Source organism: Onychostoma macrolepis, chromosome 24, assembly GCF_012432095.1.
Source record: "Onychostoma macrolepis isolate SWU-2019 chromosome 24, ASM1243209v1, whole genome shotgun sequence".
NCBI lineage: Eukaryota > Metazoa > Chordata > Actinopteri > Cypriniformes > Cyprinidae > Onychostoma > Onychostoma macrolepis.
The window spans coordinates 24,491,362-24,517,674 of record NC_081178.1 but is presented as its reverse complement, the minus strand read 5'-3'; the positions used below and the strand labels follow the sequence as shown (position 1 = coordinate 24,517,674).

The 26,313-nt window shown below is 36.4% G+C and overlaps 1 protein-coding gene across 4 annotated transcripts in view; it reads left to right on the top strand.

Annotated features, from left to right (window-relative positions):
• Positions 1–26,313, top strand: part of fars2 (phenylalanyl-tRNA synthetase 2, mitochondrial) — a 149,303-nt gene that overhangs the window by 86,851 nt on the left and 36,139 nt on the right. For all 4 annotated transcript variants that reach the window (XM_058765926.1, XM_058765927.1, XM_058765929.1 and 1 more), the window contains one exon: positions 854–1,005. In XM_058765926.1, coding sequence (XP_058621909.1) covers positions 854–1,005 — 152 coding nt within the window. The remainder of the gene's footprint in view (positions 1–853; positions 1,006–26,313) is intronic.

Below are 26,313 nucleotides of genomic sequence, written 5' to 3'. Positions count from 1 at the left end.
CCCAAAAGTCTTGGGGATAATCAAGATATTTTTTGGCAAATGTGATATGAGCCTTTGTGTTCTTTTTGGTCAGCAATGGCTTTTGCCTTGGAACTCTCCCATGGATGCTGTTTTTGCCCAGTCTCTTTCTTATTGTTGAATCATGAACACTGACCTTAATTGAAGCAAGTGATGCCTGCAGTTCTTTAGATGTTGTTCTGGGTTTTTTTATGACCTCCTGGATGAGTCGTCTTTGTGCTCTTGGAGTAATTTTGGTAGGCCAGCCACTCCTGGGAAGGTTCACCACTGTTCCAAGTTTTCTCCATTTGTGGATAATGGCTCTGACCGTGGTTTGCTGGAGTCCCAAAACCTTTGAAATGGCTTTATAACCCTTTCCAGACTGATACATGTAAACTATTTTGTTTCTCATCTGTCAAGATCGCGGAATGATGTGTTGCTCTTTAAACATGCTTCACTTTGTCAGACAGGATCTATTTAAGTGATTTCTTGATTCAACAGGTCTGGCAGTAATCAGGCCTGGGTTTGGCTAGTGAAATTTAACTCAGCTTTCTAAAGAATGTGGTTAATCACAGTTCTTTCATGATTTAATAGGAGGGGGCAAGCACTTTTTCACACAGGGCCATGTGGGTTTGGATCTTGTTTTCCCTTCATAATCAAAAACTTCATTTAAAAACTGCATGTTGTGTTTACTTGTGTTATCTTTTGATTAATATTTAAATTTGTTTGATGATCTGAAACATTAAAGTGTGACAAACACTTATATATTATATATATATATATATAATTTTTTTTTTTTTTCCTTGCATGTATTGTATTCCTAACAAATGAATTTCCTCTTCTCTCCTTTTCGCAGCCTCTCAGTAAGTACCCACCGCTCTTCAATGATATCTCTTTTTGGCTGCCGGCTGAAGGTTACACAGAAAACGACTTCTACGACCTGGTGCGCAACGTCGGAGGAGACCTAGTGGAGAAGGTCACGCTGGTGGACGAGTTCACACATCCAAAGTAAGAAATCCAACATGTCAGATACAGAAATCCTTAAAGCCAAAACTCATAACTGAACAAGCATTCCAGTAGCACAAGACTAAAAATAAATAATGATTGATGAAACAGTTTTATTTTCTGTGAAATGTTCTATTATAAATCAGTATGCTTTGCTGTATATTTGTTTGTTTGTTTTCAGTAAAGGTCTTTTAAAAACTCTAAAATATAAGAAAAATCACTTGAGAACAAAATCAATGTACTGTATTATGGTGTGTTTTCAGAGAGTGTATATTAAATCTTGTTTATGTAGTCTTTACTCAAAGTCTTGTTTTAGTGATAACTTAACTTGTTATTTATGTATTATTATTTTAATAATATATTTTTAGGTGATAACATAGCTACGGTGGGTGTATAGACACTCCAGAAGCATGAGGGTAAAAAAAATTGTGTAGGTGAAGGGAAATTGTACAGATGAGTCTGTTGTTGAGATGAGTCAATATTTGTACACAATGATTGCAAAAATATCATAAATTTAACTTAAATTGCCAAATTACAGTACATTCAAACTGAATTACATCCAACATTCTATTCTTTTTCATGGATGCTGATTGATTGATTGATTGATTGACTCATTCATTCATCCATTCACTGAATGCAGCTGTTGATCCATGAAGATTTTAGGAAGTTTCTGTGTTCCGTCATTCATTTGTTCAATTATATTTGTCAATCTTTGCCATCATTGTCAAAGCTAATGGCTTTCACAGGAGAGAATGCTAATGCTATTGTGCGGGGCCGTTGGCAGCACAGTGGTCATCTATTGACAAACGAGGCAGGGGTCAACGATGCCTAATGTTTTGAACTCTCCAGCATTAACATCCATTTCACATTGGACTGTGTTTGACAGGCTCTTCAAACTCATTATCTCTTCCTTCCGTTGTCCATTCACAAACACTTTTACTAACCACAGAACGAGCCACGTGATTTTCTCTGAATGCAGTTCATACAGCACGGCTCTTCCTGAACAGGTCTGTTCTTGTGGACTGCAGAGGCTGTGCTCGGGTTGCCCTTTCCCTGTTTCCTCGCCCTGTGACATCAATAATTAATTTTTAAAGAGGATGAGAAGTTCACCTGCGGGCACAGCGGTCCGACTGTCCCAAGTCCCCTCTGCTGGAGCAGACCGCATGTGTGTGTGTCTGTTAAATGAGACAACGGGAACCTGCAGTGCGTAAAAAGAACCGCAAACATTCATCTCTGTCCCTGCTCTTAATCTTTTTTAAATAGCAACCTTTCCCTCCCCTTCCCCTAATGACATCCATAAATAAGATGACATCATGAGGTGCTGCAAGGGTGTAATAGCCCATACGGCAGCTAGAAATTGAAAGAGATCGGTGTTTGTTTTGCTCTTTTTCTAATTCAATTCAGTCCAGACCTTTGTTTGTGCACACGTTTCTTTGAAAACAAATATATTTGTTGAATAGTTTCTAGAATAGTTTGTGATTCATCGTAATGTAAGTGTATTGCCACTGCGGAAGTACTTTTCTAAGTAGCTGTAATGTATTGTGTGTGTGTGTGTGTGTGTGTCCTGCAGCTAATTTCCTCTTTATGATCATTTTGCTGCAGTTGCGTCAATGCCTGTGAGCTTTGCTTCATACTTTCTACAACCAGAGAGAGAGAGAGAGAGAGAGAGGGAAAGGGCGAGGGAGACGTCAATACTTACTTTAAACCTGTTCTCCAACTTCAAATCACTAATTACAGCAAGAGGATGGCCAATCACAGCTCATCTAGCCTCCAACCATCTCCGTCCGTCAGAAATGTCACATTCGCAATATTGTCCTAATCATTTTCTCTCGTTTTCTCTGCGGTACTGCTGACTTGGGCAGTTTTGAGAGCTGGTAATATGATGAGATTGGCAGCAAGTCTCCCATCATGCTCTTCTTCAGTGCGGTGAGGAAGATTCTGGCATTAGATGTGCCCTCAAAGAGCCATTGGAAACACAATGCTTTTCCTTTGTGCTCACTGCTTCAGTTTTGACAACAACACAGCAGGGTTTTCCATCAAAAATGACTAGATTTTTACATGCGACTCACAGAAATATGAGTGTTTTTCTCATTCTGCAAAACAATGAATGTCAGAGAATCCACTTGTGTGTTTTCTAAACACTCTGTTGTCTGATTTTGTATTATATAGATGCATTTGTCCTTCACTTAGCATAAATAGCAAATATGCTAATTTTAATTAAAACAATGTCATTATGCTTATAATAGCATTGCCATTTTTTTCAGGAAGTGAAGTTTTTAAGGACAAGTCAGTCATCTCTCTCTTTTTTTTTTTTTTATTCTCAGTGAGGGACAGTCTTACTTGTCAACCCTGTTACCTGACTTTTGTGAGAACAAGGCTTGTATGTCAGTTAAAATTGTAAAACTGTCCACCCTGTTACCGTCAACCTTGTTACCATAATTTACAAACAAATTTAGTATACAGCTGATAATATAAACACCTTGAGAATAAGACATGTAATGTCCATTTAAACTGTCCATCCATGTTATCATAACTTTGTAAAGTAAACAGTTGACAGCATAAAAGTGAACATTCAAATATCAGCATTAAATTCTCTTTCCAAAAAGTGCACATAAAATTACAAAAAGTTTCAGACCTTGAGAACACGGCTTGTATTGTCAATTTAAAGTTTAAAACTGTCCACCCTGTTACCGTCAACCCCGTAACCATAATTTTGTAAACAACCAATAATAGAAAAGTGAATGTCAAAATATTAGCATTAAATTTCCTTTTTAAAAATAGTACTTAATAGTTTCACACTTTGAGAATAATACTTGTAATGGCAATTTGAAGTTAAAAAATGTCCACCCTGTTACCGTCAACTCTGTTACAATAATTTTGTATAGTACACAACTGATTTAAAGAGTTACTCCACCCCAAAATAAAAATTGTATTTAGTCATTAATTGCTCACCCCCATGTCGTTCCAAACCCGTAAAAGCTTTGTTTGTCTTCGGAACACAATTTAAGTTATTTTGGATGAAAACCGGGGGGCTTGTGACTGTCCCATTGACTGCCAAGTAAATAACACTGTCAAGGCACAGAAAAGTATGAAAGACATCGTCAGAATAGTCAATCTGCAATCAGTGGTTTAACTGTAACGTTATGAAGCTACAAGAATACTTTTTGTACGCAAAGAAAACAAAAATAACAACTTTATTCAACAATTCGTCTCCTCCTCCTCCATTTTGGAGAATATCTGCTGGACGCAAACTGCGTACGCTTTTCTGTGTCAGCTGCGCCACACAGATACGCTGTTTTCATTCAAATCAAAGTGTAAATAAACGTAGAAGACGTATCCGTGTGGAGGCTTATAATGTCAATTTAACATTTAAAACGGTCTATCCTGTTACCGTCAACTCTGTTGCAATAATTTTGTACACAATTTCTAATAAAAAAAGTGGATATTAAAATATCTAAACTAAATTACTCTAATTACTAAATTACTCTAAGAACTAACTTTTCTTTCAAAAAAAAAAAAAAGTATGATTCTCAGCCTGGAGAACAAGTCTTGTAATGTCACATTAAGATTTAAAACTGTCCCCCCTGTTACCATCAACTCTGTTGACATAATTTTATATAGTAAACTGATCATTTAAAAGTGAACATGCAGTCATAAGCATTACATTCTCTTTCCAGAAAATGAATTATGGTTTCACAACCTTGAGAACAAGGCTTAAGGTCAAATTAAATTGTAAAACTGTCCACTCTGTTACCATCAACACTGTTACCTTTCTGAAGTAGTTTATGTTTCAATAAATGTTGAAAAGTAATAATGAAGCTTGTGATGGAACGATGCAATTTATTATCATTTAAATACATGCTAGGGTACTGTGCGTGATTTTAAGTTCATTAGGATTTGGTCAGGATGAATGACTATTTCAATAATCGTCCATCAACTAATAGCAGTTGATTATCAAGATTGTTTGGTCTAAGTGTTTTTTGTTTGTTTGTTTGTTTTTTCTTGGAATTATTATTCTTATTTTTTCTTCTTTTTTTTTTACTTATTTTCGTACTGGTGTTGGGAATGAATTTAGAGGCACAAGTTCTTAGGAGAGGTTTAGTGTGCTGCCATTCATGCCATCCGTTATGTTGCTCTGACTACGCGAGATGAATTGCGCATCAAAATTTTATACTTTTGCTCAGCAAACTTCTAAACTTAAGTGTGAGCGATAGTTATAGTGATGTTTGCCTTAGCAAGCGCTACTAAAAACTGTTTTTCTCGAGACTCTATGTTGCTGTGTAAGTGAAGACAAAAAATGAAACCAAAAGAGCAAATACACTGCATAAACCAATACACCTTTGAACAGCACAATGTATTTATCAGCGCATTACTTATTTGTACTGTAATTCAATCAACTTTCCCAGCAGGCTATATCTGCTGACAGTAGGTAAACCCTACATGCTATCTGTTGCTTAACAGTATTTCTTGGTTATACTGAATCCCTTACTGCAAATTCCCTTAACGACTGAAAAATAAAACCCAGTGGTAGGAAGTCATTTATAGTAAGCTGAGATACGGCGGCATATTTTAGATATATTTGTGACACGCACATCCTCGGCTTGAGACAGCTTGAAAGTTTCATGCGTGCCTATCATTTATTCTGTTTCCAAAAATGTTCATGGAAACATGTTTGCTGAAGTTTCTGGAGGCTGAGTTGGCCCCACTGACAAATACAGTCTTAATGTTTTAACTTTTAACAGTTAGAGAAGTGGTAAGTTACATTTTTAGAAGAATGTGCAGTGAAATAGGCATCTGAATGTAAAAAGGGCAAAATGTCACATTCACACTGAACTTTTTCCATCCGTTATATGATGGATGTCTATATCCCTCTGAAATGTCAAGGTATTACATGTAAGCTGTCCAGCAATAAACATTTCTGATGATTTGTAGCACCTGACATTCAAATCATAGTCTTTCCCAACTGTGCAGCAATATATATAGAACTGAAATGCCACAGGAAACTTTCAGTTGAACAGTAGTGAGAGGACATGGAACCAATGCAGATGTTTAGTTTAGAAATTCTTTAGTCTCTTTCAGTTCAATTGTGGTTACTATTTATGCATGTTGCCAATGCAAATCTTGAAATGGTGCAAAAATACAGTCCAAAAGTCTGAGACTACCAGAGAAAATCCTTCTGTTGCATTCACTTTTATTTATACACATTTTTATCATTTACTTTTAGGTACAAATCATATACAAAGTTAATGGAGTAGTTCACCAAAAAAATTGCTGCACATTTAGTCATCCTCAGGCCATCCAAGATGTAGATGATTTTGTTTCTTCATCAGATTTAGAGAAATGTAACATTCCATGAATTGCTCACCAATGGATGCTCTGCAGTGAATGGGTGCCGTCAGAATGAGAGTCCAAACAGCTGATAAAAACATCACAATAATCCACAAGTAATCCACCCCACTCCAGTCCATCAGTTAACATCTTGAGAAGTGAGAAGCTGTGTGATTGTGAGAAACAAATCTATCTTTAAAGCATGTTAACTTTAAACCATTGCTTCTGACCAAAATATGAGTCCATAATCAAAAGTAACGCTTCCACCAGTGAAAAAGTGCATCTCCTGTTGTGCTCTCATATCAGTGTCCACTGATATATTTGTTTCGCGCTGTTTTGGACTGTTTTTGCTTGATATGTGCTTGATATATCTCTCCTGATTCAGGCCAGACAATTTTTTCACTGATAATATTATGGATAGAGGACTTATAGAGTGAACAAATGTTGAAAATGAATAGTACTAATAAATAAAGGAAATAATGTGCATACATATAAAATAATTGAAATGAAATTGTGCAATTTGACTAAACAAGTAATAAAATAAAATAATGATTCTATATAAAATAAAATAAAATAAAAAATTATGAAATATAGACAACCAAGAAAGTAAAAAGTCCCACTCTCTCTCCTTTGCTCTCTTTCGACATGAAGTTGTTTGTCTGACATCAATAACAAATCTCACCCGAAGGGCACTATAATCCAACACAAATCTGCATTTATCAGCCCGTAACGCTGTCAGGTGTAAACGAGCAGAATTAATTTGGAAAGTTGACAGAGCTGTCAATAAATCTGACAGCTGTGGACAGGAGACCTGACAGAGAACTGCCAGATTTAGCTCGACTGAGCTCATCAAAGCCCTCTGATTTACGCTCTCTGTTGCGTGATACAGTGCAATTTTTCTGCTGGTTGGTGGGTTACTGTGAGGTTTGATTATGGGATATGCGTGATGCCATCTGTAGTAATATCATATTTGAGAACATCAGCATCGGCTGCAATGACAAGACTAAGCGTTTTGAGGCCCTCATGGTTATGTATTTATATATATATATATTGGAAGTGTCACATCAAAACTGCATCATCATGATTTATGTCATGCTGTGATCAACATTTGCTTTGCTGTCAAGCTGTTTGTTTTTTTTTGTTTTAAAAAGAAAAGGTGTGTGGTTGAGAGACACTTGCTCTTGATGAAAAAATCTACCTTGCTGCACTCTTTTTATAATGGATATAATAGAATCCGATCGTTTTGAAAAAAACGTTTTAAATTTGCTGGCTGAATGACAGTGCGTGAGGGAGGGAGAGAAGATACGTGTCAAAAAGTGTGAACGTACATGACTGCAGTTGCAGCTAAGCACGGCCGGTCAGGGTAGGAGACAGTGATAGGAGTGAGGGATGTACTGCTAGAAAATGGTTGTCCTCATCAGCAGGCTGCTGGAAGAGCCAGACTTGTTAAAAATCTGCCCTCTTTGTCGGAAGCCCGGGGGGGATCCTTCCGGAAAGCGCTACAAGCCAGCAGGCTAATGTCTGCCACCATTACTGAGCCACAGTGAAGGAGACACAAGAGAAGTGTGTGTGTGTGTGTGAGAGAGAGACAGAGAGAGCGGAGTGTATTTAATGGCCCATGGCTCAGGGAACGTCAACTATAGCCTTATGAATAATGGGGTGTTGTTGACGATGCAAAACTGCGCAGGGGAAGATGCTATGCATCACATTACACCTCACACTCATACATACACATACTGGCACATTTATATCTCGCACCTATAGAGTGAACTGTGCTGGAAAAGAGATGATGTCGTCATATGTTTAGTCATATTTGACTAAATATTGGATTTAGGCATATACGCTGCCTTCAGAAAGTAACACTCATTAATTATTTTATTCTGATTTCAAATTAAAGCACATTTAAAGGGATTTTTTTTTTCCCACACCTATGAGTCATTGCACAATAAGACCAGGAACATGGAGTAGAGGCACATTCCGCCTCAGAGTGAAAAGATGTGATGATAAAATGAGATTTGTGAGATATAATGTGTGATCACACAAGTGTGAGATATAATGTAGATTTACATTTAAAGGCACAGTTGGAAGATATTAAGCCACAATTATAAGAAGAAGTAAAGTTGTAATTGTGGGATATAAAGTCACAGTTGGGAGATTTAAAGTCACAATTACAAGAAATAACATCATAATTGTGAGTTTTATAGTCACATAAGATATAAATTGTAATAAATAATAAATGGTTGTGAGATATGAGGCCGGAATTACAAGAAATAGAGTTGCAATTGTGAGATATTCACAGTTGAAAGATATAAAGCCGGAATTACAGGAAATAGTCACAGAGATTTAAAGAAGCTAGAGTCCTGCGTTTCATCCCGAGCCCGACAGGCCCCGACTTTTTTACTCCCCTAGGGCCGGGCTTCGGGTCAATTTTTCACGTCATAACTCAGACACGGGCCGGGCCTCGGACCTGTTTTAGGCTTCTCCTTATTTTTATATTTTAGACATCCATCAATTAGTGATGAAAAAAAATTGGCGCGCTGGTGGAAACAACACGAGACCGTGCTACCGCGACTGTCAAGAGCGGCTTGACAGTGTTTAGTGTCCCACAGCAGCATGCGTGCCAAGTTCTGCGTTCAAATGCACGCAATAGCCTAAAGCTAGCCACAAAACCCCAGCAAAAGTAATTACCATGAATGTGTCCGGGGGAAATAGTAAGGAGATATTTGAATTATTTACTAATAAACTAGTGTGTTCTGTGTCAGTGTCGCAAAGATGAAGATCCTGACTCGCCGTCTCCTCATTAGACGCGCCTTTAGAGAGAAGTGCATCTTTACGGATTATGATTATGATTATAATGAAAGAGGTTTTTTTTTTCGATTTGATTTATTTCGTTAAGTAGTAATTTAAAGCTATAGATATAGCTATCATGTCTATGAGGCATGTATTTGCTGAGTTTCGGTTCATTTTTGTGAAGCGCTCCTGTTCAAGACCAGACTGCGGAAAGCGTGTCATGTTTGTTTTCTTTATTTTATAAAAGCACGACGTTTTGTTGATTATTGTGAGTGCACACAAATAAAAGTAGACCCATTAGAGTTCCGAATTATGTATTACTCTTACCTTTTATGAGCAAAAATTACGGCGTATTTTAACTTGTTAAAAGATATGAAGCCAGAATTACAAGAAAAACAAAAGTTGCAATTACAAGAAATAGTCACAATTATGAGATTTAAAGTCACAATTACAAGAAATAAAGTTACAGTTAGATTTAAAATCTCAGAAGATATAAAAGAATTACAAGAAATGTTGATTTCTCAGTTCATGACCCCTTTAAAATAACAGTTAAAAGATATTAAGCCAGAATTACAAAAAATTAAGTTGCAATTATGAGATTTAAAGTCACAGTTGGGAGATATAAAGTCAGTTACAAGAATTAAAGTCACAATTGTGAAATATAAAGTTGAATTACAGTTACGGGTAAAAATAGGCTTTCATACATTGCTGGTATTATTGTGCAGTGACTCACTGATGAATGTTCCAAAACAAATATATGTTTTTGTTTTTCTTTGCACCCAACAAAATTTCTGTAGCTCCATGGAGTAAAATGGCAGAAGCCACCTAATCAGCTCCAAGTAAGATGAATGTGAATGCCAAAGAGTATTCACATTCATTCAGTTTCTCCAGGTTTTATAAACCTTCTTGACCCAGACACTATGAGACCAGACCATCCTATCAAATTAGAATAACTGAGCCAGAACGGCGGTTGTCAAAGAAGTGACCAGGAGGCCAGTAGGAGTTGCAGAGCGAAGGCTGACATGGCAGAAACTCTCCAGACATCAACAGACTCCTCTGTAGTTCACAGATTCAGTCTCTTTGGAACAGTGACCAGAGGGAACGACACTTCTGAGAAAGTCATGCCTGGAGATTGCTAGAAGCCTTGTGACAAAATCTGAAACCTTTTTGAAGAATATTTTGCCGCTGAGATTTATAGCTCAAATGCACTGTCTTTGACACCAACCAGATAAAGCCCATCCAACATTATCCTTAAGGTGGGATCGCATTAGCAAAATGTCACAGGCAACAAAAGGTCCATAGTCTATTGTCAGTAGTGTAGTGATGAATGAAGCATAGCTCACGCAGAAGACACTTTCAAACCAAGCGGATTTCTGTTGGTCGACAAAGTAAATCCACGAGACCAACTCGTTTTTTTACCTTTTTTATTCCCGATCATAGGAATTCCTATTGATGAAAATTCACCTGTGTTAAATGTTACCACACCTTTACTGTCAAGCATGAGCAGTTGTGTTCAAAATATGAATATATGTCTGGAAAATGCAGAGCCAGGGTGAATTCAGAAATGTTGAATCTGTTAAAGGGGGAAATTACAGAAGAAAAAACTGGAGATAAGATAAGACAAAATAGTTGGGTTGAATAATTTCTTGAAGCACTGTAGATCTAAAGAAAAGTAATGAAGATTTAAGGAATAGTTCACCAAAATTGAAAATTCAGTAAAGAAAGGTTTACTCAAAATCATGTCATTTTAATAGATTAAAAACAGCATTATTAATCAAACAAAACAATGTTTAGAAGTGAGTAATAATCAATCAAATGAAGTTTTTAAAAGAAAAAATATCCAAGAAGAATATCTATTCATTTTCCTACAAAAATGAAACAACATCCATTTTGTAGTTAATAGTCATACAACTTTGGTCCGAAATTAGTAAATAATGACAGAATTTTCATTTTTGCATAACATAATCATTTAAACTGCCATGCTGCTGTGCAAGCAATCCATTTATAGTGTTGTGTGTAATCAGACCAGACAGCTGAGCTATAAATCTGGATTGAACTGGAAATGCTCTGCAGTGTCCAGTGTGAGGGACTTGAGTCGGTTTATGCAACTGTGACAAGATTTTATGACAATACATTGTAATAATGATGCATTTTAGTAATCAGCAATGTATCATTTGGTGGTGAGGCCAGTGAAGATGTAAAAATCTAACCTCCAGCAGAAAAATCCTTACGGACGAGCCCTGTAAATGTCTTGACATTTCCTCCAGTGAGAGGCATCGTTCTGTAGTATACAAATTTTACAACCCATTCTTTCCTCTCAGTTTTTGTTTGAGATGGCCTGACTCATTCTCTTCTGTCCTCGTAAAAGCCGAGCCTGGGCGTTCTCATTATGAACACTGATGCTCAGCCAAAGCAAGGAGAGATGAATGAAGCGCAGGCTGACTCACTTCACTTTGACTGCTGTTTTGTCAGCTTTTACTCAGCGGTCGGACTGAGATGAGGACTTTAAGAGGTCTGGTCGCACAGCTGTGAGGTTAATTAGACGCCGCTTTAGTGCAGATATGTTTGTGGAGCAATCAGTGATGGAAAAAAAGACATGGATCACACCACATACTGCATCACTACGCTGAGATTAGCATCTTAGAGAAGCGTTTGGAGAGTCTGTTTGTGCTGCATCACTGTGGGCAGAAGCTTTATACATAGTCCATACACTGATAGTCAACATCAAACAGCATTCACAATGCATTTCACTTCAATAATGTGACTCACAAAGCAGACAGTTCTGGTCCTGGATGCTGATTGGTCTATAAAATTGATCTGCATACCCATTATACTATCGGCTATGACTGTTTCTGTGTGAGAATATGCCGTACCCATAGAACATAAGTCTTAGTTTATATTAATCTGAGCTGAAGATGGCACTTGATGAATTTAACATTTATTTAGTTTTTTATTTTTAATTCATATAAATTATAAAATATGTATTAAAAATGTTGTAAATTATTAGTCTTAATATAGATAGAATAGAATACTCCGTGAACCTCAATGAATAACAGACATATAATATAAAATATATTAATTATTATTAGTAGTAGTAGTAGTAGTAGTAGTAGTAGTAGTATTGTTGTTGTTGTTAGATAGTACTTAATTAATTAATTAGTATGCTCAATAAAATTGAATAAATATATTAAATCAAAATGTAAAATTTAAATTATAAAATATGGTAAATATATTGCAAATAATGATTAATAAATAGCACTTAGTTTGCTTAAAACTGAAAAATATATATTATACTTAAATGTACATGTTTTATTATTTTTAAATTAAATTAAATTATAAAACAAATTTATGTCAATTATAAAATATGTTAAATTTATTATAATTAATAAATAGCAAACAATAGAAATTTGCCAAATATTTTAAATTAAAATGTTAATTGTATTTAAATCATGAAATGGTATTATTATTATTATTATTATTATTATTATTATTATTATTATTATTATTATTATTATTATTATTATTAAATAACACTTAATTAGTTTGCTTGATACAATTTTCTAAATATATTAAATGTAAAAATGACACGTGTGTGTGTGACCCTGGACCACAAAAGCAGTCTCAAGTCGCTGGGGTATATTTGTAGCAATAGCCAAAAATGCACTGTATGGGTCAAAATTATAGATTTTTCTTTTATGCCAAAAATGTACTACTGTAAATATATCAAAACGTCATTTTTGATTAGTAATATGCATTGCTAAGAATTTATTTGGACAACTTTAAAGGCGATTTTCTCAATATTTTGATTTTTTTGCACCCTTAGATTCCAGATCTCAGCCAAATATCGTCCTATACTAACAAACCATACATCAATGGAAAGATTATTTATTCAGCTTTCAAATGATGTATAAATCTCAATTTAGAAAAATTGACACTTAAAACTGGGTTTGTGGTCCAGGGTTATATATATATATTCTTATTATTATTTTTAATCTATATACATGAGTGATCATGTTGTTAGTCGTGTGAGAAATGATGTGAAGCAGAATTGATTTTATCCATCAGGATTTGATTGGATATTTTGGGTGAAACCAGTTCAGTTAATTTTATTTTTCCCTTGGTTACAACAGGAGAATAGAAAACCCATTTTAGAGCAGAGGAAGTTATTACATTTTGATGAAAGATTATGAAAACAATTTTTTTTTTCCCCCTCTCAACAATAACATGCACTGATAAATCATGAACAATAAGACAAGGAACACTTATTAACAAAGAAAAAGGTGGGTCAATATTGATTGCTTTTTAAAAATATATATCTCAGAAATGTTACAGACACATTAATGGTAATATATCAATTATCTAACAATAAGACATGAACCCAGGAGTGTTTTACTGTAGGAGAGCGATGATATTGTCAGATGTAGGAGAACAAATTGGTTGTTCTTGAGCAGCAGCGTGAGCAAAGCTCCATCTGTATCTCTCTCAGTCTGTGTCTGTCTCTGACGTCTGTATTAACTCCACACTCGCTCCTCCTGTGTGTATGGGAGCAGGCAGTGTTTAATGGCGTGAGCAGGCAGGAGTGAGCGTAATTGTGCCGCCTCTAAATTTATAGAGGCTGACAAGTCGGGCTGGGGCTGCTGGGTAATCTCTGTGTAATTGAGAGTAGAGGTCACCGATGGGAGACGGCACTGCCCCGCCAAATCTCACGGGCCCCTGTGTGTCTGTAGCTACCACCATACAGTGTTTGCAGTGCTCTTGACTTTACAAATTACAGTAATAACACTAAAATGCTATTTGGCCTTATTATACAAAAAAAAAAAGCATCTCTTCATCTCTGGATGAAGAAGCGGTCGACAACCCTTTGACACGAAGGGCCAGTTTTCTTACTAATCATTCTCTCTGTACAGTATATTAGGGCTGTCAGTGTAAACACTTTACTGCAAGAGTTTAATGCTGTGAAATGTGCATTTATTCTGTTAAAACCTTTTGTTCTGTGTGGTGACTAAAAACTGAGCGGATTGTTTGGAATTGCGTGTGCATTCAGTTTTAGGGATAATGTATTTGCAAATTAAAGACATTTAAGTCATTTGCATTCATTGTACGGTGGGATATAATTACCATCAAAGCTCAACAAGTGAAACATCAATGCAAATTGTTAATGTGAACATCAGCGGAGGACTACAGATCGATGGGAAAGAAACAGCCTTATACATTTGAGAATATGTATGTATTTTTATTAATTATTGTAAGTAGTATATTATATTATATTATTCTGTTTCTTTGAAAAGGAACTGCATTAAATTAATAATTTTCTGTATTATAAATTATACCATTTATCTGTACATCTACTCAGCCTTTTAAAAGTTTGAGGTCACTAAGTTTTTGAAAAGCAGTTATTATTATTATTATTATTATTATTATTATTGTGTAATTTTTTTTTCAGCAAGGATGCATTCAGTTGATCACAAGAGACACTAAAGATGTTTACTTAGTTACAAAAGGCTTCTATTAAAGGGTTAGTTCACCCAAAAATGAAAATTATCCTGTTATTTACTCACCCTCAAGCCATCCCAGGTGTACATGAATTTTTTTCTTTCTGACAAATCCAATCAGAGTTATTTTAAAAATTGTCCTGGCTCTTCTAAGCTCTATCATTGCAGTGGGTGGGTGTTTCTGTTCAACAGTCCAAAACACGTAAAATAAAGTGCACGAATCCGTAAAAAAGCATGCCTCACACGGCTCTGGGGGATGAATAAAGGCCTCCTGTTATGAATAAACACATCTCTCTCACTTCATCCAACTGTCATAAGCGGAAGTCGTTCCAGCGGATGACGTAGGACATCGGCGTTGCGTGATTAGTGACGAGCATGGAGAATGAACAAAACAAAACGCCGGTCACGAATTAGAAGCACAAAACAAAGATTTGTAAAGAAAAATGTCAGAGGATTTCGATATAAGCCAAGAGGAGACTGGTTTTCCTTTGCTAAAGTAAGGAAACTTTGCTGGCGTCCTACAGCATCCGCCGGAAAAGCAGTCTCTCATGAACATGCTTATGACAGATAGCGGAAGTTACACAAAACTGTTTATATCTTTTTTTTTTTTTATTACAAAAACACATCGATTCGCTGCAGGAGGCTGGAGCCATGTGAGGCACATTTTTTTATTGGATTCACGCACTTTATTTGACGTGTTTTGGACTGTGTAACAGAAACACCCACTGACTGCAATGATAGAGCTTAGAAGTGCCAGGACAATTTTGGATATTACTCCGATTGGATTCATCTGAAAGAAGAATGTCATATACACCTAAGGATGCCTTGAGGGTGAGTAAAACATGGACTAATTTTAATTTTTGGGCGAACTAACACTTTAATATGTCTATTTCAAGTTTCCACAAAAATCTGAAGCAGCACAACTGTTTTCAATACTGATAATATTCTTGAGCAGCAAATCAGCATATTAGAATGATTTCTGAAGGAGTACTGATGCTGAAAATTCAGCAAGAATATAGTCACATAGTAAATGTTTATTTTAAACTATAGTATTGTTTCACAATGTTGCTGTTATTACTGTATTTTTGATGCCTTGGTGAGCAGAAGAGACTTCTTTTAAAAAATTAAAAAATTGTACTAAGCCCAAACTTTGGATATGCTAATCAGAGATACTATGCATCATCATACACTATATGACCAAAACATATGTTGACACTCCCTCTAAATAACACGTTTAGCTGTTTCAGCTAAAGCACTAACAGGTGCAAAAAATCAATCATACAGCCACAAAACGCCTGCAGACAAATGGGTCGCTGTCATCACGGCACTGTTATAGGATTCCACCAGTAAAGTCTTTTACTGACTCAAGCGTGGAAGAAGCCCAGAGCTAAACGCCACCGAACACCCTTCAGATGGACCGTCCTGCATTCACCAAGCACGTGTGAACGTGTTGTTTGAGTGTCCACATACCTCTGGTCACGCTTTGTGTGTGATGGAATGACATTTACCACAGACTGAATGCAAAAACAAAATGCTTTAGGAAATAAGTGGTGGATTTTTTAAGATGCCAGTGTGTCTACCGATCTGAAGTCGACTCAGGCCTCCAGAGTCTGTGGCGGTGTTGATTGCCTGTGTGCAGGTGTGCCGTCGTCACGCTACCTGAGATGCAGCAGTCTCACAGATGAAACAGGTGCGACTCGTCCCAGACAAGCAGTCAGCTCGGCACCAGTCGCTGTCCTGTCAGAGCAGACCCCTTCAAATGGAGCTGTCACTTTATCACTTTGAAGGAGAGCAAGAGAGAAAGAGAGGATGGTGAGAGAGAGAGAGAGAGAGATGGCAAGTCCACCTGTCAAAACCGTGCATTGCCATCGCTACAGAGAAGCGCCGCTGATGAGCTGGAAATACTCGGCGCATAAGGCTGCTGTTTGACGCTGTGGGCAGAGAGAGAGAGAGATCTCACACGTTTCCTGAGGTCAGATGAGATGAATTCTAGGACAGATGGAACAAAGACTTTCTGAGGCTTTCATCATTTGCTGCTAGACAATTGTCTCAGTTCATAAATAGACTGCGACGGTGACTGCCCACTTTTTCGGCAGTCTTGATATTTTTCCCATTCATTTTCTCCAAAGGCATTTAAAAAAAAACTTCAATAAATACTTGTAAGCCTTGAGCCAAATCTGCACTGTAAAAAAAAAACAATTCAGCTGTGGTTGCCAGAATTTTACCATAAATAATACTGTAGCAAAATTCTAGGTTTTACAGATTTACAGAAATTGCAGAAAGAGAAGAAAGTGTTTTTTTGTGTGTTTTTTAAACCTTCATAATGCATTGAAAACCACTCTAAAAACATAGGTTGTACGGCAAATACAAAACACCATCACTGTAACACACAACATGAAAATAATGCAATAAATATTAATTAAACAACATAAGATGCAACGTAAACCCTAATGCACATAAGATGATGAGAAATAAAATGGTTGTTTTATTGAAAACCCATCAAATAGCTGGCAGTTTATAGTTTTCACTGTTAATTATAAGAAGACTAGTTCTTTTTCACTTCCAAAAACTGTACATTAACATATTATGAAGTGACCCATTAGATTTACTACTGTTTTTTACCATTTCAAGTAAGGTAACTTATATACCGTTAACCAATTTCTGGGTTTTTACAATTTTTAATGTTAAAATTGCATTTTTATTAGTACATCAGCTCAAAGACAAATCTTAACAATATAAAACCAATTTGAAACTAAAAAAGAAAAAGATGAAAATGGCAAAAATGGACGTGTTTCCCTTAAAGGAACAGTTCACCAGAAAATGAAGATTTGCTGAAATTTGTACTAGGCTATCCAGGATGTAAATGAGTTTGTTCCTTCTAAGATGAATCTCAGCAACACAAAACCAATTTAAAATAAAAACCTAAAATGAGTGGAAAAAGTTGTCTCGTCTGAATCAGGAGTGAAATCTGCACAGATCAAGAACCATTTACATGCAAAAACAGTTCTAGTCAAATATGTGGGTGGATTTTGATGTGAGAGACAACAGGAGACAGACTTTTTCACTGGAGGAAGCATTATAGATTAGCCAGAAGCAGCAATGTAAAGTTAAAGGATATTAACGGAGCTTTTCATTTCACAAGACATCAATTGATGGACTGGAGTGGATTATTTGTGGATTATTGTGATGTTTTTTTATCAGAAAAGGTTCATGCATTATTTTTTTAAATAAATTTTTCTCTGGAGATTTTGTATGAGAATCTTTCTTCTGGAGGCTCTCTGCTGCGGCATATTCTCCTGAATTGTTTACCCAGGCAAATGTTAGGTATAGATATTCCTACCTCAGTATTTTCAGATGCATGTAACTGTAACCGCATTGACTGTATTTCTGAATGCATATCAGATATGACAGCTTTCACAGACCACATGCAGACATCAGGTGGTATCATGTACGCTGTCAGTAACTCAGGAGCAGAAACGCAGTGGGAAATGCGATGAAAGCGCTTGAGGTCAGATCAATGAGCTGCGCTGTGGCTAAAGACTTTCACCTGGCCAGGAAGAAACTCTTTCAATCCCAAATGCAGGAGGACTATTGATTACAGTTTTCTTTTTGCTGTAATGAGTCCGTACTGATTACCGAACTGAATGTGTCAATGGGAAAGTGAGCTCAGGCCTTCGGTCATCTGTGTTATTATAGTCTTTAATGCAGTCATAACACGTTTATGTGCTCCTTAGCTAATTATCAGTTCCATTCTGAAGGTGCATATAGTTACTTAATATATCAGAGACTATTACCCTGTACAAATAAAAAGTACTGTAGTATTACCTTTTGGATAAACCATGTGAAAATAATAAAAATGTATTCATTTATTTATTTGTGTTTTTTAGTTTTATTTTTTTATGTACAGTATCTTTTTGACATGATACCATAGTATTACAGTGGCACTTTTTTTCCCCCATTTATGCATTTTGGCATATTTACAATGCATTTAAGGATCGCATTTTATAAATTTTTGCTTTCCTTAGGATTCGAACCCATGACCTTGGTGTTGCTAGTACAATGCTCTACTGTTTTAGATACAGGAAATGTTTTTTTTTTCAGAACCATTCATGGTTTAAACCTCCATTGTATGTAAGGGGCGTTGTTGGGCACAACGCAGAGCGGAACCCCTTAACTGTTATAAATTCACTGTAAACCACGGCTTCATGGGGCTTATTGCATTTTTATATAACGGATAATCCGGTCTTATTAGTTATTTTGTAAAACCTTGCTACATATGGAATTTTTTTAATAAAAGCAGTAAGCCCCATGAAGCCGTGGTTTACAGTGAATTTATAACAGCTAAGGGGGTTTTAGGCACTCCGCTCCGCCCCTTATCTGTTATAAATTCACTGTAAACCACGGCCTCTTATGGGGCTTATTGCTTTATTCTTCCTCCAAACAGTGTAGTTCCTCAGAAACAGTTGTGGTTGCAACAAAGAGGATGGATGTTTGTAGAGTAATTTACAACAGCTTTGAACGCGACTCAACTAATAAGAATCAAGAACTCTTCATTTTATATTACCTAATATGTGTAATCCAACAGATTATATTACTAACTACAATTTCCGTAATTCCGTAATCAGCAATGAATGGACTACAATTTTTAAATAATTTACCCAGCACTAATTATGAATAATTTACTATGATATAATTCACATTAGAACTTATTATTATGAATACCATATAAATGTATATCATATTCATGTTTTTTTACACATACATTTACATTGTCATTTAACAGACGCTTTTATCCAAAGCGACTTACAAATTATGACAATAGAAGCAATCAAAACCAACAAAATATACATATAAAAATATAAAAACGCATATAAATGTATAATATATGCATAAATGTATAATATATACACATGTATTTGTCAGTACTAGTAGTTTTATTAAATTGACTATTCATTTACAAAAGTTTCCCACCACCTGTTTACTAACAAGATAATTCTCAGTTGACCTCTGAAAATACTTGACTGAAGAGGGGAAATGTGCAAGAGAGATGCATTTGTGCAAATGAGTTTGGGGCCAGTGAGTGCTCTGATCGGATCAATACAGTAATTAGAGCAGCCGCTCAAGGCAGGGCCAGTGAAGAAGACCGTCTAACCCACACAGGAATACTCTGAAATCACTCTCAATATCCTCTCTGAAGGTGTGTGTGCGCATGTTCAGACATGTCGGCCTGAGAGCCCTTGTGCTGTTTGGTGTCTGTGTGATTTGTTAGGTGGCACTCTCAGACATGGAACTGGGTGAGCGGCGAGGGGAAAGGTCGGGGAGTTCGACCGAACGCTGCTTGTCATTTCCTCACAGGAGAGGGCAAAAAGATCATCCGGAATCCATCAGCGCATCTCTCACAGATTTAGTAAGCAGAATGCGTTGTTTAGGACAGGCTTTGATTGCAATTCTCATTAACAAATAACCAAGAAAATGCACTCAAGTCAAGTCACTATTATTTGTATAGCGCTTTTAACAAAGCAAATTGTGTCAAAGTAGCTTTACATCAGCTTGATATAAAGCTGGGTGGCTTTACATCAGCTTTACAGTATTTAGACGGGGAAATAGTGTGTCGAAATAGTGTCATTCTCCTCTGGCCAGACAAAATCAGCAGTTCAAATCTAGGCTGCAGCAGAGTCAGATTGTGCAGAGGACTCATCTGGTTCCTGTGGTCTTGTCCCGATGGCTGTGTAAGAGACAGGGTCTTCACTGGGGATCAGTCTCTGGGGCTCATCTAGTTGTCCTGGTCTCCGCTGACGTTCAGGGCTGTAGAGGTCATCTCTAGGTGCTGATCCACCATCTGATCTGGATACGGACTGGATCTGGTGGCTGCGGTGACCTCGGAATAAGAAACTGGTAGAGTGTGTCTGCCTCCCGAACAGTGTTAGGTAGATTGTTCCAGAGTTTCGGCGCTAAATAGGAAAACAATCTCCCGCCCGCAGTTTATTTTGATATTCTAGGTATTATCAGATGGCCAGAGTTTTGAGATTGCAGCGGATGTGAAGGACTATAATGTGATAAGAGCTCACTCAAATACTGCGGTGCCAAACTATTCAGGGCCTTATAGGTAATTAGCAAAATCTTAAAATGTATACGATGTTTAATAGGGAGCCAGTGCAGTGTTGACAGAACCGGGCTAATGTGGTCATACTTCCTGGTTCTAGTAAGAACTCTAGCTGCTGCATTTTGAACCAGCTGGAGTTTGTTTATTAAATGTGCAGATCAACCACCCAATAAAGCATTACAATAATCTAGCCTCGAGGTCATGAACGCATGAATTAATGTTTCTGCATTTGACATTGAGAGCATAGGTCGTAATTTAGATATATTTTTACACACACACACGCGCACACACACACACACACACACACACGTTTGTTTTTGTGAAAAGTGGGGACATCCCATAGGCGTAATGGTTTTTATACTGTACTTACTATATGTGCTATTGCCCTACACCAACCCTACACCTAAACCTACCCCTTACAGGAGACTTTCAACTTTCCCCAAAAAAACCTCACTCTGTGTGATTTATAAGCGTTTTGAAAAGTGAAGACATGGGTCAATGTCCTGAAAAGTCACCTTCACCTTGTAATACCTGTCATACCTTTGTCATTATACAAATCTATGTCCTGACTTTTCACAAAAACGCGCACACACACACACACGCACACACACAATATTACACACTATATCACCTCAGAGCCTCTGTTGGTTGGAGCTAAACAAACAGGCAGTGTCGTATCACCGATATCAGCCCCTTTAGAGGTCAGAGGTCAATGAATGAGTGACAGGTGTGCGCACAGGGAATTTGAGAGAAAGATTGCTCCCACATCGAAAAAAAATGAGAGATCCATCGCAAGCAGTAATCCAGCACTGACTGTTGAGAATTTATAGTTTAAACACTGAAACTGCATCCAGAGCACAACATTTCATGTCTTTCCAACAAAGCTACACTGAGGAGGATTAATAATGCAGCTAAAACCAGGTCCAAACTATTGGCATGATGTCTGGTCCACTTTGCAGCTTATTCTAGCCATTTGTACAGGAAGTAAACATTTGACCAACACTAATGAAACTAACCTCAGTTTGTTTTGCTGTTATGTGTTGTTTAGACATGGGTAAGTCTGAAATGAAGGATACAGTAATAGATGAAAATCCCTTGTTAATTTTCATGATGAAGTTCCTTTTGTTAACATTAGTTTACATCAACTAACAATGAAAAAAACTGTTATTGTTAATTTTAACATTTTTAAAATCATGCAATATTAAAATCATTATTAAAAATATTATTATACATATATTATTAAAATCAAGTTGATCCAACATGATTTTTTTATCCAACATGAACTAAGTTTTTATTTTTATCAACTAAGATTAATAAATACTGTAAACATACTGTATATTGCTCATCATTAGTTAATGTTAGTCAGTGTTAACTAATGGGAACTTATTGAAAAGTGTTAATTTTTGCATAATTTTTTTTATTATTATTGTTGTTATTGTTTGTTTGTTTGTTTTTGACATTTGGCAAAATATCCTTTAAGTTTAATCAAGATTTATATTATATTATATTATATTATATTATATTATATTATATTATATTATATTATATTATATTATATTATATTATATTATATTATATTATTATATTATATTATATTATATATTATATTATATTATATTATATTATATTATATTATATTATATTATATTATATTATATTATTTAGGACTGTCATTTTAACTCGTTAACTGAATTAATTAGTTATGAAAAATAACGCAATTCAAATATTTTAACACAGTTAATGCACTAGCCCCGCCCCCAGACCTGTACATCATCTTACATTTCATACAGTTGAATGTTGACAAATGTGATGCAGGGCAGCAACTCCATCAATGCAGTTATGTCCTAAATTTCAAGAGAATGGGGCAAAAAATGCCCCTGTATGAGTTTTTGTCTCATATTTATAACACATGATAAGCAATATCACACGAGTGCTGTTTATGTCCGAATACCATGAGTGCAAATGTGATTTTATACAACAGTTCAGTAAATAAGAAGTTAATATTGTATTATATTTTAAACACAATATTGTGTTTTTGCTCAATTTTGCCAATGAAGATATTACCTATGAAGCCACAACAGAACTGTTGTGCGTCTGTGAGCAACATAGCAGTGTTTAGTTTCTGAATGAATCTGCATTTTGAACGAATCGTGTGAACCAATGATTCAAAAGCCCACTCATAAAGAGAGCCGTTTACTTCATTCCATCAACATTTAATAAAAAAAACAAACATTGAAACTGCCCATAGAATGTATTGTTATTGTCTAAATGTGCATCACATTTACTGTTGCTCAGCAAAATCCAGTCGTTTCAGTTGAAATCTGTGTTTGCTTGTGTTCAAGTTGGTCATGCAAATTTATAATGTTGACCACCCGAAAGCTGCTTGGTTTGAAAGTGTCTTCTCTGTGAGCTGCGATTCATTCATCGGTGCACTATTGACAATAGACAATGGGATTTTTCACCAAACCTTCGCTAATGTGACCTCACCTTTAAAAAGTTTTTTGGGTTTTTTTTTCTTTCATTAATGGTATGTTTCATTAATTGTGTGCATTTTCCAAAAGCAACTGTGGTTGCAAGTTTCAATCATTACCAACGTAGTTTAACGATTTGGTGTTTCCTGAAACCACCACATTTGGTGTGTCAGCTGTCAGCACTGTTTTTAAAGAGTGCTTTGCATGTACACAAAGGCATAGAGGAAATATGAGTTAAGAGGAAACCCATCATGACTCAAACACCAGATAAAGCAAAACGACAAATCAAAAACCAGTGAAATAGTCACTAGCTGCCATGTTCTTTGCAGCAGCAGCTCATCTCCAGTCGATTGAATAGTAAAAGTGATTACTCCACCACCTATCCGTGACGTCATTAACGACAGTCCTATGTTGTTAAAAGTGGTTCGAAAGATGGAGATGCAACCATGTTACTACAGTTTTGGAAACAGCTGTGACTAGTTGGTTTCTCCAGTGATGCATTGTACTATGGTAGTTAATCAGTGAGTTAAAGGAAGGAAACAACTGAGGCCGAGACTAGCTTTCCAGCTGGCAGACCTGGTTTCAACCTGGTCAAGATGATTACAACCATTGTATCACCTTGGACCAGCAACAAACCAGCTATAGATTTCCAGTGAAAAAGCAGCCGGTGATGAAAACAGGAAAGGAATGAAATAACCTGGCTGTAGCGATGAATGAGTGCTTATGAAAACATGGACAGTGGAGGAGATTGAAGAGCAGGAGCAGAAAGGATACTATAAGCTTACATCATAACGCAGGTAATAATGAAGGCAGATACACACCGGTGAGTATGTTGGTGTCAAAGCCTCATCTGACAACGGGATACAGGGGAAGAGAAAGAGAGAAAATAGAGGCGGAGGATGTGTTTGTGGTGGGCGAGAGACGCTGACAGATTGATTGCCCAGTGATTTGGGTCAATCTCTAACCCTATCGCCCTGTGACAGCGGCTGCATTGTCTCAGCCGCTATCGCTTTCCTCTGTCTCAGACTCCCATTAAAAAGCATTTGGGCTTCATTACAGTGAATCGCGTAAACGAGTTACAGGTGCGGGAGGAGGAAAAACAATTTGCATCCCTGATGCGCCACCAGAGGCCTAAAAAACGGGAAAATATCAATGCACCTGATTGTCCTCAGTTCGCCTTGGAAAAAAAAAAACACCATCCGTTCATGTAGGAAACACAATACTCATTATGAGATTTTTGATGCCACAATCCACAAGCAAACTATTTTGCGAGGAAAACAACCGTCCGCAATTTAAATGTGAATGCACAACTGTTCCTGGTAGAATTTAATTAATTTTCTTCTCAAACGATGGAGGAAAATATGCGGTGTGCGGTAAACAAAAGGCCTCACTTATGCAAATGAGATTCTTTTTACACGGAACAATACAACAAATATGATTGCATTGGATGTTTACACCTCAATATTCAAGCAGACGCTTTGCAACCTCCAAGAGTTTTGTATCGTATTGGAAACAGTTTTTTTAGCGTTCATGAAAACAGAGCTGTTCCCTTTGGAAGAATTCATGAAAGCATTATAGATCCCAGTCTCAATCTAGAGCTATCAGAATGTCAGCGGGAAGTTTCATTTGCATGTCTCTCCGTAAGTTTCTCTTTGAAGGTATCTGAACCACCAACCCATATGCAACCTTAACCATTAACTACCCCAAAAATCAGAGGAAATGATTCAAGCCAAGCCCTAGTCAACTTGATTGGTTGTTAGAGACATTATTTCCAGACCAATGGAAATGTTGATCCAAGAATCACACTTAAGTTTGATTTACAAAATCTTAATCAAATTTCCAAATGCACTTTAAAAAATGTATTCAATTTTAGTTTTGGATTTTTTTGGTAAGAACACATGACAGTTACCAAATAAATTCCTAGATGTGCATCAAAATCAAGTCAAGTGACTGAATAATATAAAAAACAAAACAAAACAAAACAAAAAAACAATGTTGCTCTGGTCTAAAATACCAAAACCCCAAAATGATTAAAAAAACCAAAGGTTTGTCTAGGCACTCTAAACTGCAACTAATTTGTTATTATTAATTAATAAAAGCACCATGATGGCAACAACATCCATTTTGTGTTCACTAGATTGACCTTTTTGTTCTCTTGCAAACAGATTAAATTAAATAGATATATTTAATAGACATATATGTTTACTTGAGGGGGATTTTTTGGTAAGAACTCATGACAGTTACCAAATAAATTCCTAGATGCACATCAAACACAAGTAATGCGACTGAATAATTTTGTCAAAGTAAAATGTCTCTTTGGTCTAAAATACCAAAACCTTTCTTGTGTGACTAAATTAGTGCAACTAATTTTTTATATTTAATAAAAGCATAATAGGGGCGACGACATCCATTTCATTTTCCCTGGGTGATTTTAATCTCTTAGATGTGTGATTAAAACATTGGTTTATTCGTAAATTGTTTTCGCAATATTGCGAAATATTTAAACATAGCTGGAAATATATCTAGTGACTAACACAAAACAATCTGTGTACGTTTAACTGTACATTTGTTAGACAAGATGTAGTGTCGTTTATTTAGTGTTTTACCTTGAATGATCTTTTCACAGACAGAAACGGTTAAGTGTCTGTCCAGACGTTTATAGGGCCATAAATGCAATGCACAGAGGTGTGCTTTACTACTCCACAACAGCAAATGGATGCAGTGAGGAACACACAGAAGCAAATGCCGGCCAATTAGTCGAAATCTTTCAGCAGAATGTTTCGGTTTCTATTGTCAGATCCATTCAGATCGGGGTTAGTGTTAGAACTATGCTTGACAGTACCATCAAAGGTTGATCCAGGACCACATCTATTACATTTCAATGTATTTCAAAGAATCACATCGAGTCCCAGAACCTGAGACTCAGAGCCAGATCCATTTTTTTAAATTGTTTAAACACACACTTGTTTAATCCAGCAGTCTTATAATTCTCCATTCTGATGCTATTGTAGATCCTGCGCTTGGGTTCTTTGAGTGAATCTATTTTTACATTGTACTGTAATGTACGATGTAGATTAACTTAACCCAGCATTAGAGATATTGATCAGTTCACTCAGAGAAGCGCAGG